The sequence below is a fragment of the Manis javanica genome, chromosome 3 (genome assembly GCF_040802235.1).
Source record: "Manis javanica isolate MJ-LG chromosome 3, MJ_LKY, whole genome shotgun sequence".
Classification (NCBI taxonomy): domain Eukaryota; kingdom Metazoa; phylum Chordata; class Mammalia; order Pholidota; family Manidae; genus Manis; species Manis javanica.
The window spans coordinates 162,977,566-162,992,524 of record NC_133158.1 but is presented as its reverse complement, the minus strand read 5'-3'; the positions used below and the strand labels follow the sequence as shown (position 1 = coordinate 162,992,524).

Genomic DNA, 14,959 nt, shown 5'->3' with positions numbered 1-14,959 from the left:
ACTTGTGCCGGGGGATGATCATCAAAAAGCCTCCACAGGGATCCGGACGATGCTGCGGTTGTGGCTGCATCCAGCCCACCGTCTCCTGGACTTGCCATAAGAATGAGGAGGGAGATGTCTAGGCTGGCATGTGCATACAGTGAGACAACGAATTTGACCGGATCTGTACTGTTGGAACTCAACCAGGAGTTGGGAGGGGTGCAAGTTGTAGCACTCCAAAATCTCATGACTATAGACTATGGTTAAAAGAACATATGGGATGTGAACAGATCCCAGAAATGGGCTGCTTTAATTTGTCAGATGGTTCAAGTACAGTTGGACAATATCCATCATATCATAGATAAATTTTCACAAATGCCTAGGGTGCCTAAATGGTTTTCTTGGCTTCACTGGAGATGGATGGTAATTATAGATTTGCTTTGTTTATGTCACCGTATTCCTATTATGTTAATATGTGTGTGCAAATTAGTTAGTAGTTTAAAACCTATACATACTTAAGGTACTATACAAGAAGATATGTCAAAGAAATAATCAATCCTCCCAAGTTTCCTTCATATGCTACATCTATAGCTTTTCTTCTTCCTTCCTAATTACAACTCTTAAATAGAATTCGTGCCTCATATCGAATTTACCGAGTATCATAATTCCTCCAGGTGGTAAAGATACCTCGAGACAAGTGCTGGGCATAGAAGCCACAGGGCATAAATCTGCAAAGAAGTAAAAAGCTAACCTTTGCAAACAATATGGCTTCTCTCTCACTTACCAACTTTACATTTCCCTGTATGGCCCCGGAAGATGACTGGTTAGCCAGAGACGGGTAAGATTCCTCAAGGGAGGAACAACCTAAGACAGGCACAGTCGCAGGGGGGCCATCAGGTGAGAATTTGGGGATCAACAGAGGTGAGCCTCCGAACCTCACCCCCCCTGCTTTGAGAGAAATCTTCTGCATCCGTGGATGTCTTGCTGCCCTTGTCTAGCCTGGATTAATACTTAGTCCATAGGCACACACCTGATCATCTGATCATCTACATTGGCCTTCTTACAGCACTAAACTATGTTTTCTACCTTTATCTTGCATCTACCTACCACTTCAGCATTTTATTGAAAATAAAAATAATAATAATAATAGGAGAAATGTGGGATCAACATATAAATCAAGTACAAAAATCAAACGAATATTCATATTTGACCTGATTGTCTATAGGTCATATTGCATGATCAAAACCGAAAGTTTCTGTGATGACTGCCCTTGTACTGTTCACCATGTAAGAATTTATTCACTATGTAAGAATTCGTTCACCATGTAAGAACTTGTTCGTTATGCTTCAGAAGATTGGAGACTGACGAGAATTAGGCTTGAGATGGATTAATGATTGTACATTGAGCGTTGACCCCCCTATACTGAATTTTATTGTTGTTAACAACCATTTGATCAATAAATATGAGAGATGCCCTCTCAAAGAAAAAAAAAAATGGGTTATGCCCTTAAATATAAAACTATAAAACTTTTGGAAAAACATACAGGAGAATACAGGGCAAGACAAGGAGTTCTTAAGCTGGACACCAAAACATAATCCATAGAAAGATAAATTGGAATTCATCAAAATTTAAAACTTGCTTTGGGAAAGACCATGTTAAGAGGATGAAAAGACAAGCTACAAAATGGGAGAAAATATTTACAAACCAGGTATCTGACAAAGTACTAGTATTTAGGACATGTGATGAACTCTCAACAGTCAGCAGTAAAAGCTCAAACAATCCAATTAGAAAATGGGCAAAAGACATGAAGAGACAATTCAAGTAAGAGGATATATACCTGGCAAATAAACACAAGAAAATATATTCATCATCATTAGCCATTAGGGAAATGCAAATTAAAACCACAATGAGATACACTACATAGCTATCTGAATGACTATAATAAAAAATAGTGATAACATCAAATGTTGGTAAGAATGCAAAGAAACTGGAGCACTCATACATTGCTGGTGGGAAAGTAAAATGGTGCAGTCACTCTGGAGAAAGGTTTAGCAGTTTCTTTAAAAACTAAACATGTAACACCATACCACCCAGCAATCACACTCTTTAACACTTATCATAGAGAAGGGAAGACTTACATTTACACAAAAACTTGTATACAAATGTTTATAGCAGCTTTATTCATAATAGTCAAAAACTAGAAACAACCCAGAAGTCCTTCAGTGAATGAAGGAACATGCATACCATGGAATACTATGCAGCAATATAAAGGATGGATAACTGATAGAGGCAATGACCTGGATGAATTTTCAGAGGATGATGCTGGGTGAAAAAGTGCCAATTCTAAAGGTGGCCAACTGAATGATTCCACTTATATGATATATTTGAAATGACAAAATTATTGAAAGGAGAACAGCTGAGTGGTTGCTAGAAGGTAAGCAGGGAGTGGGTGGACAGCAAGAGTAGACACAAAGAGGAGAAAGGCCATCTCCTCCTGGGCTGGGAGGGACACGATAAGGGGGGGTCAGCGTGGATCAGTGCCCTGCTACGTGAGCCAACTCTCTGGCCTGTCAGCATCATGGAGGACAGTATTAGAGTAGCATGCATCCAGAGGCAGGCAGCGACGAGCTCCTAGGGGCAGAAGCTAAAAAGAACACACTGGCGTGGTATGGCCAGCCCACCACATGTGGGGCTGGGTGGAGCGTGGCTGAGGCAGAGCAGCACGGACGGCCTCTGAGCAGACAGGGTAGGCAAGGCCAAACAGAGCCACGAGGGTGGCCCAAGGGCAGGAGGCAGTGGGCATTACATCTGTTATCTCACCTCTTTAGGGACTTCAAGAGAGACACAGAAAAGGGAAACAGGGCTCCTTGTGTAGTGGACTCGGGGACAAAGAGTGTGAAGTTTCTGCCCTTGCAATCCACAGCCTGATGAAGCCAGGAGAGGGTCTTTTGCTAAAATGTCCTCACTTTCCGAATTTGCTTCTAAATTCCTTGCCCTTCAAAATTTGCTATTAGTATCATTAATGTGCATAAAGAACTCCTGCCATACTGGGATTCAACTTTCCACTAAAAAATAATAGTGTTGTATTTTAATGAAGTTCTCAGCCACCCAAGCCAACCATTGCAAGGGATGTCATTTATTTACCAGGGTACTCAGCTGGAACTTAGATAAATAATAATAATTTTTAAAGTAAGTTTGCAGATCATATTGAACTTGGCTTAATAGGCCCTCTCTCCAAACCTCTGAAAGGATGGCTCATAAAAATGTAATTAGTTTATATAGACTGTCAAGGTTCATGGGGGACAGCTGGCCTTTGATGCCTCATCTGTGATTACAGGCAGCTACAAGATCATAAAATCGAGCTCTGAATTCACGCCAAGGTATTCAGTGATCTCACTCTGGACACTGTGCCAGGCAGAATGAACTATAAATGCCTGCCTGTCCTCCTGTTCTTTAATTTGGAATCTCAAACAAGTCTAAGACATTTAGGACTTGCATTCATAGGCCCCAAATTCCTATTAAAGTAAAATCACTGACCTTACAAATTCATGCTCATAATTAATATTTGTGAGGGACTCTGATCCCAGGCCTATTCAATATGGCCACTGTCGTAAGTTCCTGACAGCTTCTGGAGAAGGGATTTGAATTGGTATTAAATTGTCTAAACTCAGTCATTAAATGGTCCAGTTTCTGATAGAGCTGGTTTTCAATCATCATTGATTTCACTGTGATGATCACCAGTAATGGCTTTTTAAGAGGATTTCCTCAATGTTTTCAAATTCTCAGTTCATTATTCTCCAGACTGCCCCCTTATCTGAACTTCCTTGGGCTCTTTTTCCTCCTGTAGCTCAAACTGTGACCCATGCCTTCAACATAGAAAACTATAAGAATAGGTGGTTTACATTTGGTCTCTTTGGTTTCCAGGGACAGAGACATACTCAGTCATCTCAGGAGAAAGTAGAGAGATGACGGCCGCAATGAGGACAATTCATGGGAATCCAAGATCACCAGGATGACTGGACCACTTGGGAACTGAGGCCATGGTTCTGACAGGGACCACTTAGGCCCTTCCTGCTGGGAACATTTGCTTCTCTCTGGGAGCAGCTGCATGTCCTCGGTCTGCTGACCAAGCACTCACAGCTGTGAGTCACAGGTGTCAGGGAAGCTTCATTGGCAACCCCCACCCCCAACGTGGCCCCTCAGCACATGAGCAGGAAACCAATTGGCCTGCTCCATCCTTTCTACCTGGGTAGCAAGTCACAGGCTGTAACTAGCCTATTCATTGGCCACCTTGAGTCAGGTGCCTACCTCAGGTCCAGTCACAGCTAGGCAGGGGGCAGGGTCATGTGGCCTAGAATTTGGCTGCCAGGGACAGCGAGTGGGAACATGTCATAAACATGCTTGCATCACATTAGTCAACAAGGTCATAGATCTGGAGTCCCTGACACCTCAGGATGCTTTCAGGCTTGGAGCTTGATGGATGCTTGTGTCTTCTGAATTGTTTATCCAGTGGAGGAAAAGGTATTTTTTGTTTTGTTCTGTTTTTCATTTCCTCTTGACTTATTGTATGAGCCCATATTTTAGAGTTTGGTTTGACCCACTGTCTTTTATTAAGGCTGGACAGAGTCAGGGATGTTGATGTGATGAATGAAGCTAAGAGTGTCCTCTGGGGCTTTGGGGCTGAGGCCAGGTCCCTGATCTCAGGAGCACTGTGTCCACTCCTGCTGAGTCTACCAGCCATGGGATGGAGCAGAATCAAATAATGGAAAGGGGAACAGAGGTTAACAGGAAGAGTAGAGAACAGTGGACTGGTGAGTCCCTCCTAGGGAAGAGAATCACCCTCAAAACGGGGGGATCTGGCTACCTTATTCCAACATGATATCAGGGTTGTTACGGGCCAGACCAGTGACTACTGTGTGCCACCCACCTTCCCTCTCTTTCAATGGGAGGTTGTTGAGGTTTTCCTTCCCCTGATGGGTATGAGGGGGAAGACAATTATTTTTCTAGCTCGCAGGTCTCTGGACCAAGAGGAGCTGCATCTAGACATGATGAGAATCATAAAATCTTGGACTTCAGCCAGATGCCCTGGTTGGACACAACTTTTGGGGGTCCTAAGATAGGGTGAGCATGTTTTGCATGAGGAGGTGTGAACTGTGATAGAATGACCACACTGGTGACTCTAACTTGTCACCTCTTCATGCCCTTGGGAATCCACTCCTACTCTGACTCCAGGCTTGGCTATGTGATTTGTTTAGTCAGTGGGACAGTAACAAACTTGTCCCAAGCAGCTTCTTGCAAAAGTACTTGCATATTTCTGTGCTCTTACGCTTCTTTGCAGTCACTACAGGGACATGCTCAGGCTAGCCTGCTGACATGCCTAGGCCAGCATGCTGGAAGAATACACAGGAGAGGGCAGTGTCATCCCAACCAGGCTGCTAGACCAGGCAGCCTACCGCCTAGCCCACAGCCGCCCACTGACACCTAAATGAGCCCAGCTGGGACTAGCTGAGCCTGGCTCAGATTAGCAGAGCTGCCCAATCAACAGGTCAACTCATGAGAAAGAACTAATGGCTACTTTTTGATGCTCCCAAGTTGTAGGGTATTTGTTGCATAGACATCTGGTGCGAACAACAGCTTCACCGTTACTTCCGTGTTCTGAGCAAATTACATAATCTGGTTTAGCCTCAGTCTCTCCTTCTGTAAAATAAGGGTAATGATAATGCCTATTTCAGAGGATTGTTGTAAAAATTATAGCGTGTGTAAAATATCTAGTACAGTGCCTGGTATATAAAGTACTTAATAAGTGTTAGCTAATTTTTGGTGCTATTTTGTGCAAGCTGTTTTCTGTACAAGGATGTACAACTGAGAGGACAAGCAGGGGCTTGTCCACTTGCCAAGTCATGTACTCTTGTGTGGGACAGTGTCCACATGTAAGAAAGGACTGCTTTCTAATTTGCCTGTTTCTAATTTGCACAGTTACCATACAGGCTGGCAGCAGTCCTCCTATTGTTATCGATTCCATTGTTCACTTTTCATCTTGTTTAGTAAAATACTGCCATTAACTTGGAAGCCCAGAAGACTCAAAATTCCTACATTCAAGGCCTTCCCTCAAGCCATTTTCTAGTACCAGTACTCAAGTTCTCTACTGTAGAACCCCACATTCTTCCTGTCGGGGTGACCAACTTGCTTTCGTTTACCAGGATTGTCTCCTTTTTAGTATTGAAAGTCCATGTCCTAGGAAACCTTCAGTCCCAGACAAACTAGCATGGTTTGCCTCCCTGAAGGTCCCTTACTCTTCCACCCAGTTGATGGCGAATGCCCCACCAGTAAACACTGGTTCTCCCTTAACTGGAGCAGGACCTTGCAGGAGTCTCATTGAGAAAGCTGGGGTCACATGACCTCCTACCAGTCAGCCCATGAAGCCCAGCCCCTACCATGGGTATTTACCTGGGACCCTCACATTCTTCTTCCTCCTTCACTGTCCACCCCTTGCTCCTGCCCTCTTTTCTCTGTGCCCTGGTTTTTGGTCCAGTCTCCAGACATCCCATGGGGGTGTCCCATCAGTGCCTGCCCCTCACTGCTCAGCGCAGGAGAAGCCCATGAGAACATACTCACTGGGCCTCCAGCTGTTGCCAAAAACCCAGTGGAGCAAGGGTCCCACGGAGGGGCCTGGACACCAGGGTTAAGCATGGAACATGATGGAGGAGAGGCCAACAGTAGAAACTTTCAGATGAGATACACCATCCTTATTTTCCCTCCAGTCGAGCAGCTCCATCCTAGAAAGGGTAACCCCCCATCTCTGTGGCAGGAAAAATGTGTAGTTCTCTCAGCAAAGCAAGGGCTTTGTGCCGCAGGACTGGGGAGCCCAAGGATCATGTGGATGGCTCCTGTCCACCCCACCCCAGTGGAGCTGAGGTCTCCTCCTGGGCTGCTTGACCATCAGCAGATAGGAAGGAAGTATAAAAAGTGCAAAAGGCAAAAACTGGGGTGAATGCAGTGACCATGAAAGGATGACCAAAAAAGGACCCCCAAATATTCCCCTAGTCCCATATCAATCATTGTCAAGGCTGGCAGCTGCCAAGCAGGCAGAAGAAAGAGAGCCAAAGAGCAGGGGCATACCAGGACTTAAATTGCAGGGTGACGGATACATCAGGCCTTTCTCCCAGTCTGCCTGGAGGACCCCTATGGCACCCACAGAACCAGAACCACAGGTGTCCCTTGCTACTCCCGGGGACAACAGACAGACCTCTCATTGCCATCCTCCCCAGAGATGAAAAGCATCAAACTGACCCATTGCTGTGCCCTCACCCCTCAATTTCTTCTGGTTTTAAAGCAATGTCTATTTTACCCTAATGAGTTCTCAAATCATAGCTTACCTACAGCTGGGAACCCTTAGGTCACAGTCACTGTTGTGAGAGGGAGACTTTGCCATAGGGCCTGTGGAGAGGGGCCCGATGCTCTGGCACGGGCTGCAGATGGGGGAATAGAGTCCAGTTCTCACTTCCCCCTCTAATCTGATCCCCACCACCTGCTCAAAATTGGGCACAGATCACATCAGCAAAAACATCTGATAACACAATCTCAATCTGTTCCTTAAAATAGAGCACATCTGTTTTTGATTCACTATCTATGAACTAAACCATAAACATAAGATCCTGACTCCTGTGTTTGTATGAGAAGGGTATTTCTTAAAAAGTCATCCATGGCAGTGCTATTTTTTTTAATGGAAAAATATTGTAAAACAACTTAAACATACAAAAATAGTGGAATGGTTAAGTAAACTATGATGGAGCTACATGATATATAATTATGTTTACACTTAAGTAAAATTTTGGAATATGTTTTAGTCAGCTTGGAAAATGTGAAAAATGAAAACACAAAGAGTCTGAACCACATATACTATGATCCAAATTAGTAAGAACTATGTATCGACATATGAATAAAAAAACAATCAGCAGGGTTTTAGGAGTTTGGGTTAATTTTGTTTTATTCTTTATTCTTTTTTGTAATTTTCACATGTACTTGAATGAGTAGACACTGACCCATGTTTTTCTGCTTCCTGATTATTCTTGATTCCAACCTGACAGATTGCAGCTTGATTCCAATTGATTGATTCCAACTTTGCGAGGTCCAAGGCAGTAGCCCAGATTGCGGGTTCTAATTCTTTGCAGTGACTGCTATAGACTGACCTCTGGCTGGGGCCAGGTGCTCAGAGAGCAGGGTGAGACACCAAAAGGCACCCTGCCTCTTCAGGAATGACCCCTCCACCCCCCATACAAACTAACTTAGAATGCAAAAGTACATCTCTGGTGAGGCTGACACAAACGGCTCCTTTGCTGCCAGGACCAGAGCTCAGAGAGCTGTGGGGCAGGACATACTGGTGATGGCTGGGGCCAGTGCAGGTGATCCTTAGGTTGCTGAACAGGGGCGTGAGGCCCAGATGTGGTTATCCCATGGTATTAGAGACCTCTTTCATGGTTTTTACTACTGCCATAAACTACCTAAATACTTATTTACTTACATCTTTCCTTAAATTGGATTAAAAAATACTCAAATGAGTTTATTCAAAAAGAGAACAGCTGAAAAGCAAGCAATCCTTCCCTCAAATGGAAAGTGACCTAAATAAAATACAACAGAATGTTATTAAAATTCTAGCTCAGTGCTGTTGCCTATGGGATACTATGAGAGAGCTTTCTCCTTCATCAAGAGAGATTTGCAAGTGTTTGAGAGGTGTTGAAGACATACATAATTAGAAAGATGGAAAAGATAACTCAGAATGACACTCAGCATGGGGTCCAGCATTCTTTAACGGTTATGTCCAGATACCAGCTGAATCCGCCCTTAAGAGTTGTCTCACACTGGAAAATTGGCAGAGGGAAACGGGAGTTCTGGAGTCTGAGGGTCTGGACTTGAATGACGGGGCTGATCCATCCTCTGCTAGGAAACCTTAAACAGTTACTTAATTTCTCTAAGTCTCAATGTCCTCATTTGAAAAAAGAGTATCATAATAGCAGACCTATGTACCATAGGGCTGGTTGGAGGGATGGATTTGGGTGTGTGTGTAAGTATGTGTTTATAGTAAAAGGACACATGACTTGCAGTAATTTGAAGTATATCTTATAACAGATGACTCCACAGGGATAAATTACAGGTATAATACAAAAAAAAAATTATTCCCAACTAATATTTATAGACTTCTGCACAATTCACAAACTACTTTTCCTTGCATTATACAATGGATTGCCCACCCACTACCCAACAATCGAGGCGGCACTTAATGGTGCAAGTAGGTGAGGGCATCAAGCCTTTAGAACAAACTCCAAATGAGTTATGATCACATCATTGTCATCAACCTAAAATGAACAAAATACTTGTGTTCTTATTGATGATAATAAGAATTACAATCACTCTGATTTCTCTTATTATTACCATTGCTAGGATTATCAGAACTACTGATCATTGGATGGAATTAGACAGTATTGGACTTCTGTTCCTATAGCCACAGAGCACTATAGGAACTTTGCATTTATATCTTATTTAATTCGCCTATTAACCGAAGAGTAGGTACTGTATTTGCCCTCATTTTAAATATGGAGACAATAGCCATCAGGGACTTCAGTAACTCATCTGAGACCACACAGCTCATAAATGGCAGAGCCTAAATGGAAAACCCATGTTTCTGATCCAAACCTGTGACTGTATACAGCCTGCATTCCCTCTTACCATGAGGCCCCAGGGCTGTACAAGCCCTCGGGAACAGTCTCAGCACCTAGGGGGCCCAAAGCATGAACAAGGGCCCTGGGCAGGCCCAAAATAAGGAGGCAGGTGGATAGGCAGACACTGAACGGAACAAAGAGGACAAACAGAGTCAACCACAGAGAACAGAGAACCTCTTGCCACAACCAGCTCATCAAACCAGGCCAAATCATGTCTGAGGCAATTTTCTGGGCAGCCTTCAGAGAGGCACCCAGCCTGAGAAGCCAGCCCATTATGCCTGATCATTCTCTGCAGCTCTTTCCTGAAAAAAGACAAGTCCAGACTGGCCCAGTGTAGACAAATGAACAGTTCTATTATCTCTGAAAGGCAATCTAATTCCCTTCAAATTTAAAAGGCTCCACAGTTTCCTAACAGGCCTCAGTGGGGCTCATGTAGAAATTAATAAGTTCACAGTGTGCCCAGCTTGCTTTCATTATCATTTTTTGCCATGCAGTGGACAGGATTTTCATTATTACTCAACGATTTTTCTGTATCTGATTCTTTAAGAAGGTCATGTCCACAGGGCTCAGACACTGGGTTGAGAACTGAGTTAGCTCTAATGGACCACACTGAAGTCTGAGGGGAGTGTTGTTGACTGAGAGTGGGTGTCTCTGCTAATCAGGTGGGGCAGGGGTCAGAGGGGAAGATCATAGGGAAAAGGAACTCAGAGCAAGTGATGAGAAGCCCCGGGCCCAGTCCCAGCCCCACGACTGGCCTGCTCCCAGATACTGAGCCAGTTGCTTGGTCTCTGTGAGTTAGTTCCCTCCCCTATAAAATAGGCAGATAGAAGAATCTGGAAAAAAAAATAAAACCCCTCAAATTTATTAAACTACTATCTCTAGAATCATTGCAATATGCATAAATAGATATTCTTTAAATAAAATCAAAACAACAACCCTGGAAAGCTCATATTATTTTACTAATGAAGGTAATGAGAATACTATAATTTGTTATTCCACCATATTGTCACTAAGTCACATCATTAGAGTGAGCCACATGGGGCCAGGAAATTAGAGACTTGTGTGAATGTGACTGCAAAATCATGCAACTTTTCTGGAAAGCAATTTAACACGGTTATAAATTTAAAATGTTTGACTAATTTCATTCTTAAAATCCATCCGAACAATAGAATCAGAAATGTAGAAATTACAAAAGAAAGGACTTGAAATATAAAATTGCCTCTCACCTCACACCTGTCAGAATGGCTATCATTAAAAAGACAAGAGATAAGTGTTGGCAAGGATATGGAGCAAAGAGAAGCCTGGTGCCCAGTTGGTGAGAATGGAACCTGGGACAGCCACTATGGAAAACAGTATGGAGGTTCCTAAAAGTTAAAAATAGAACTACCATATGATCCAGCAATTCCAATTCCAGGTATATGTCTGAAGTAAATGAAATGTTTACCTCAATGAGATACTGCATGCCCATGTGCATTGCTCAATAATTTACAATAACTGAGACATGGAAATAACCTAAGTGTCTGTGAACAGAAGACTGAATAAAGAAGATGTGGTATATATACAATGGAATATTATTCAGCCACGAGAAAGAAAATTCCGCCATGTGTGACAATATGGAGGGACTCTGAGGACATTATGCTCAGTGAAATAAACTAAACAAAGAAAAACACTGCAAGATATCACTTTGGGGGGGATCTATATGTGGATTCAGTTATATGTGGAATACCTGTATCGCATGTATGTTATCACTTACATGTGGAATTGGTTTTGAAAAGCCAAACTCAGAAATAGAGAATAGAATGGTAGTTACCATCTAATAGGGAGATGTTGGTCAAAGAGTAGAAATTTTCAAATGAATAACTTTTGGGATTCTAATGTACAACATGGTGATTATAGTTAACAATACTGTATTATATACTTGCAAGTTGCTAAAAGAGTAGATTTTAAATGTTCCCACCATAAGAAAGAAACAGTAATTATGTGAGGTGATGGGGGTGCCAGCTAAAGCTATGGCGGTAATCATTTTGTAATATATACATGTATCAAATCAACATGTTGTATACCTTAAACTTACACAATGCTACATGTCAATCATATCTCAGTAAAGTTGGAAAAAAATAAGAGAATCATAAATGTAGGAAACTGTGTAAACCATTAAATCACTTGTAGAAGAATATTTAATGAAATATGTATTTATATTTATTTAGTGGGGAAAATATTATAGTATTAAATATGAGGTATGATCACAGTTTTTGCAAAAAAAAACTGAAAAATGACGGGAAGGAAATACATTAGAATGTTGACAGAGGCTCTCTCTGGGGGTAGGAAAACATGCTTTTTATACTTTTTTTGTGCCTTGCTGTATTTTTCACACCTTATACGAAAAGCACTTTTTATAGTCCTAATCAGAAGATATACAATAAAAGCTATTTTATGTCCCTGAATTTTTTTTAAAGGGGGGTGAAAACACAGGAGAAACAAGACAGAGCAAAAATGATATGGATGGAAACATCTCCCAATAAACTTACAGCTCACCTCGCAGGCTACATGGGAAATAACGAGCACTGGGGAAGCAGTGGAAGATCGTCACCCAACACAGGAACAGTGATAAGGGGGGACTAAGAGCCGCGGTTGACTTTGAGAAGTGATGGAGCTGGCAGATATGAATTTTTCAATTTTACGAGAATGATAGGGATCTGAAATAAATCTTTATATTTTCTTTTTAAGATAAATGTTTTAGAATAAATGCCTGCAGCATGGATGGATGGCAAATGCCTGTCCTGTCTTAGACCTGATCATAAATAACGCTGAGAAAAATAGCTTTGGCCATTCTAAAAAGCACCTTTATTTTTACTCTTAAGAGCTTAGAAGATTATATTTTGACACATTAAGCTAGTTTTTTTTTCTTTATGCAGCTGCAGATATCAGGAGGAGTATAGAAATTGTCTTCAGATGGAAATAACTACTCAGGGCTTGGCTTAGAAGCAAACCTTAGTTTCAAGATGTGCCTGAAAACCCACGACTACATCCAATGGTCAGAATACAAATTCAAATTTAAAGACATTTGATGGATTTATGACTTAAGGGAATCCTTTGACAAATCTCCAGGTGAAATCATGAATTGTTCTTCAGCCGTGTAACCAAGGAAGATAAGTAACTTTTTGTAAATCTAAACTTCCAAAGATCAGATTTGCTTGAAATGTGGTTGGTTTATTTCCATTTTGGGCTGTATGTTAGAGAGCTTATAACTTTACTGCAGAAAAGCATATTCAATAACTCCGGTTTCCTAGGTCACTACTGGATGAGAGCAAGGCCACCCTGCGGTCAGAATGAATGATCAGACACATCCTCATCTTTTAAAGTAAAGTGTTAGCTCACAACTCTAAAGTGACTTAACGGCACATGTTTACTTCCTGTTTAAATTGTCATTTTTTTAAGAGGGGTCACACCCTTGAAAGGACAGGTGAATGAGTTGCCCTGTCCCAGAAGGGCTTTGCTCACAGGCTGTGAGAAGGGCTGAGGGAAGCCAGAAGCACATGCTTAGTCTAACAAGGGAAGCCACAACTCTGTATTTCTGGTCTGATTCATCAAGATAAATAAGAATCATGCATTTCCATGCTAAATCTTCCAATTTTTAAATGCTGTCTCTGTTCTTTTAAGCATACACTACATGCCTAACTAAACATTTCCATGACCCAAACACTTTACTAGTGGAGATAATTAAAATCTCATTTCCAGGATGTTATTAAGAATTGCTGATTAACCCAGCAATGTCTAGTTATGTTCAAGAAGGGGATGAGTTGGAATATTCCCAGAGTGGAAAAGGTTTTGAGAAGACGCCTTATCTTTTGTGGAAAAGAGAGGATGGGATTTGCACTTCCAAGTGGAATTTGGTTGAGCTGGAGCCTCTGAGGATGGCTGAAGGATGTACGGAAATGTCTCAGCTCTAAACACCATGGAGTCACAGTTAGGTGTCCTTGGTGGTCATCATGCTACATAAAATAAAGATAAAGCCTACTTCTGGGAGTCAAGAGTATCTTCCCCATGCTCAGCAAGAATGCTTATGGGTTTATCTTCACATAATGTTGAATTTCCCCCATTTAACCCATCCCCTTGCTCCTTTATAATGCTCTGTCATGAAAAAAGGGCCTTCACAGAGCTTCTCTCTCAGAAGTGCGAAAGCCGATTTTTTTCTGCCCAAGTAGCTCATAATGTAGCAGACAAACTGTCAGAAAAAATAGACTTCATCATGGTGAAAGCCTCAGCCTGGCACCCATCTATCATAAAGCAATCTTCTAGAAATCTTGAAAACCTTCACTCAATTTCCTATCTTTCTACTGACAGTTATAAAATGTTAACGATGTTCCTCATGATGCCGGCATCTTCAGAAATTCTTTGTCTAATCCCTCCTCCTGTGGCCATCCCCTATCCCCTTTCTCTTTCCCAAGATCTATGGAGACATGAGACATAGTCATATTCTTCACACACCCTTCCAGGGACAGGCAGGGTCCTCGCAGGAGCTCAGAGGAAGAAGTGTAGTCATTGTGGCGACAGTGGGAAAGTTCTCTAGACACAAGCTGCAGTGGGCAAAATGCCACTTGCTTTTGGATTCCTCCTTCAAGAGCCACCCCCACTCTGAACTTCAAGGGCACAGCCCCGTCCAGCTCTTAGCAAATATGTCCTGGTCCTTCTTTCTTCCCCTTTCTCTTGCCAATCCATAGAGGTACAAGTCTTCACCTGTCCATGATCTGTGGGTAGTGGGAACAGTGGGTCACACTTTATCATACCTATAGGCCACCTTTCTAGAAGGAAAATTCCCCTATGGACCTTACTAGCCCAGCTTTTCCAACTCCAGTGGCCACTTCAGCAATATACCATTTCTTAGAAGTAATAAGTGCCTTGCACCGGGGGCAACAAAGGAGCAAAACCATAAATCAGAAATCAGAACATCAGACATCAGAACCACACCAGACATCAGAAAAGGCATCAGCTTTGAAATCACAGGCTGATCTATGAGATGCACAGGGTGGTGAAAATAGCTATACAGCCCATACCTGGGCTGCGTGGTTTCCCAATATGTTTCCAAAGGAAGCCAAGCCCACCCATGTTAAGCCATCATCTCACCTGCAAAAGGAATTGGTGCATCTTTATCCAGGGCAACGAGTGGTGGGTCCAAAATGACTGTGTCATTGTTCTCAGTTATGACTCCATGATACGAAGTCTCGATCCATGGCTTATGTTTATTGACTAGAAAACAATGGAAA

At 42.3% G+C, this 14,959-nt stretch overlaps 1 protein-coding gene across 1 annotated transcript in view; it reads right to left on the bottom strand.

Moving 5' to 3' along the window:
* CLSTN2 (calsyntenin 2) overlaps positions 1–14,959 on the bottom strand; it is a 572,396-nt gene that overhangs the window by 336,302 nt on the left and 221,135 nt on the right. The window contains exon 2 of the mRNA XM_036991730.2: positions 14,820–14,942. Within this exon, the coding sequence (XP_036847625.2) occupies positions 14,820–14,942 (123 nt within the window). The remainder of the gene's footprint in view (positions 1–14,819; positions 14,943–14,959) is intronic.